Source organism: Cynoglossus semilaevis, chromosome W, assembly GCF_000523025.1.
Source record: "Cynoglossus semilaevis isolate Cse_v1.0 chromosome W, Cse_v1.0, whole genome shotgun sequence".
NCBI lineage: Eukaryota > Metazoa > Chordata > Actinopteri > Pleuronectiformes > Cynoglossidae > Cynoglossus > Cynoglossus semilaevis.
This window is the reverse complement of record NC_024327.1, coordinates 10,846,567-10,849,056: the sequence shown is the minus strand read 5'-3', so window position 1 is coordinate 10,849,056 and position 2,490 is coordinate 10,846,567. Positions and strand designations below refer to the sequence as shown.

General features: G+C 39.5%; 2 protein-coding genes across 4 annotated transcripts in view; one reads left to right on the top strand and one right to left on the bottom strand.

Moving 5' to 3' along the window:
- Positions 1-1,413, bottom strand: part of LOC103397178 (mitoferrin-1-like) — a 12,921-nt gene extending 11,508 nt beyond the window's left edge. Inside the window, exon 1 of the mRNA XM_008335405.2 lies at positions 907-1,413. Within this exon, the coding sequence (XP_008333627.1) occupies positions 907-1,098 (192 nt within the window). The 5' untranslated portion in view covers positions 1,099-1,413. The remainder of the gene's footprint in view (positions 1-906) is intronic.
- LOC103397188 (glutamine--fructose-6-phosphate aminotransferase [isomerizing] 1-like) overlaps positions 1-2,490 on the top strand; it is a 561,006-nt gene that overhangs the window by 326,130 nt on the left and 232,386 nt on the right. The window lies entirely within an intron of this gene.

Below are 2,490 nucleotides of genomic sequence, written 5' to 3'. Positions count from 1 at the left end.
TGTATGACCCTTTTGTTTGGTGGTGACTTTTTTTTTGCCAGGCAGTGTATATATGTATATATATATATATATATATATAAATATATATATAATATAAATATATATAATATGTTTTCCAGACTTCCACCCAGCCAGTTCCATTAGTGGATTTCTCATTACTGCATTATGGTAGCACTTTTTATATTTGGATTTACAAATTTGTTAGATTTGTTGGAGTTTTATTTATGTTTTTGTTTGTTCAGGAAAAAGGAATCTTTGAGCATTGTGACCCGATGTATCAAATATGATACAAATTGAAACTCATATATGGAAAATGATATTTGAATTTTTGTTTGTTTGTTCAGAGGGACCAATAAAGGGTCTAAGTTTAAATAATTTGAATTTTCTGTTAATTATTTAATGGTTTGGGTTTTACAGGGTTAAATACAAAACCACACAGTTCTTGTAATGCATATATTGAAGATTTTTAACTTCACGTCTGTTTTTGAATCAAGTCAGTTCTTAAAGGGGCTTATATTAATGGGCTTAATTTGACCTTGAGTTTTTCTTAAATGTTATGAAATACTTAGTTTTAATTATGTCTGCTAATTAAATATAGCTCCTTTCTCAAAGCACTTGGGAAGTACGTTTAGAAAAGAACGTTTTTGTCCTCTATTCCTGGACACCTCGAAGCCGAAAAGTGTGTGCATATTTCACAAGTTAAGATTATTTAGTAGCCAGTGATACAATGTTTAACGTTGACCTCCTTGGGCTCTGTGTTTATTGAGCCTCTATGAGCTAACGCTGCTGCTAACTGTGCACAGCATTTTGAACCTTTTTAAAGCTAATAAGGGTTAGCAACTACTACCAGAATGTTAGCAGTAGTGTTGTAGCCCGTTTAAACAAGCCTACGTGTGACGGCGTTACCTTGACAGAGTCCACGGGGTACATCACCGTGTGCTCCAGGATACCAGCCACGGCTCCGGCTGTCATGTGGTTGACCACTGAGACATGAGCATGTAGGCTCTCGTAATCACAGTCACTGTTCAAACTGTCGTCCTCCTCCGGAACAGGTGACATCTCCAGCGGTACCGCCACACCTTCCGAGGTCACCTCCATGCGTGTGGAGTCGCTCACCGGGGCTCTCCTGTGAAAGAGAAGCCTCAGTGAAGCGTGGATGGAGGTGAAAGCGACGGCATGGACAACCAAAACATCACTACTTTACCGGAGTTTCAGCGCCTGTGTGACGTTGGCAGCAAAGAAGGCGGGTCTTTGGAGCATTTACACCAATCATGTTACAACTTTTGAGCAAATGGCATCTAGTGTTTAAGGCAGCGAATCAGAAGTTTCCCTGGTCATTTTTTCAGACAAGTTACACGCCTGTTATAATTGTAAAGATTTCATATTTTTTTCAGTTAAATAAGACAATATTAAATATTATCTGCTGTTGGTTAAAGATCCTCCTAAGTTTGTCCAAAACTCCTGTTGCCCTCCCTTTGTTGGCCTCTTTTTGTTTTTAAAAAAGCCCATCTGGGATAGTCACAGGTCTTGCAAGCTGATCGTAGAAATGTGCGGTCCTCACGACAGCTCCAGAGCTGCCGTACACACGTTTCTACAGCTGTCAGCCTTTAGCGACACTTAGTGCTGATGCTGGGAAACTGCTAATAATGTAAAAAAAAACAAAAAAACAAGTAGTCATCAGAGTGATGTGCACATCAGAGACACACTCATGGATGATTAACTCATAAACGTGTTTGCAGTTATATGGGTGGATGTGAAAGAATGCAACAAGTGTTGAAGAAACGTTATTAACAATTGCAGCGATAGTGTTGTTAGAACATCTTGCAATAAGACGAGAGCGTGTATTGGGAACGAGACGATTTACTGTCCATTCCATCAATATGCAAATTATATGTGATGTGATATGTGATCTCGGACCTTTTTTTAACCTTTATGTATGTGCGGTGTCACACACACACACACACACTTTTTTCTTTTCATATTGTAATACTCATTTCGTTATGCTCATGGTTTGAAAAGGTTAATAGTTCAGGGAGTGGGGAGGCGTGGTGAGATTGTGTGTGTGGCTGGAGGTGCGGAGTGAGAGGGAAGTAAAGGATGTAGTGATGGGAAGACCGACTCTTTTTATTGATTCGAATCTTTGACTCTCGAACAGTAAAATGAACGAGTCGTGAACGAATCTTGAACTAATCATCTCATTGGTTTTACAGCAGGTGGCGCTTTAGCCCTATTGTGGGCGTTGTAAAGAAGGCTGCGGTTCTCCGACACTAAATACTGAAGGCAACATGGTTTGCTTCCGCTGACAAAGTCTACAAAGTACACAAAATGCCATAAGCAATTAAAACCATGCGAAAAGCTAAGAAATAAAAACACACCACAATGTGAAGATGAATGAGAGCAAAAAAGACCCGAGCTCTTTCACGTGACAAATAAAACGAATCTGCGAGAACGAGGCGAAAGATTAGTTCACAGAGAATGATCCGTTTAGAG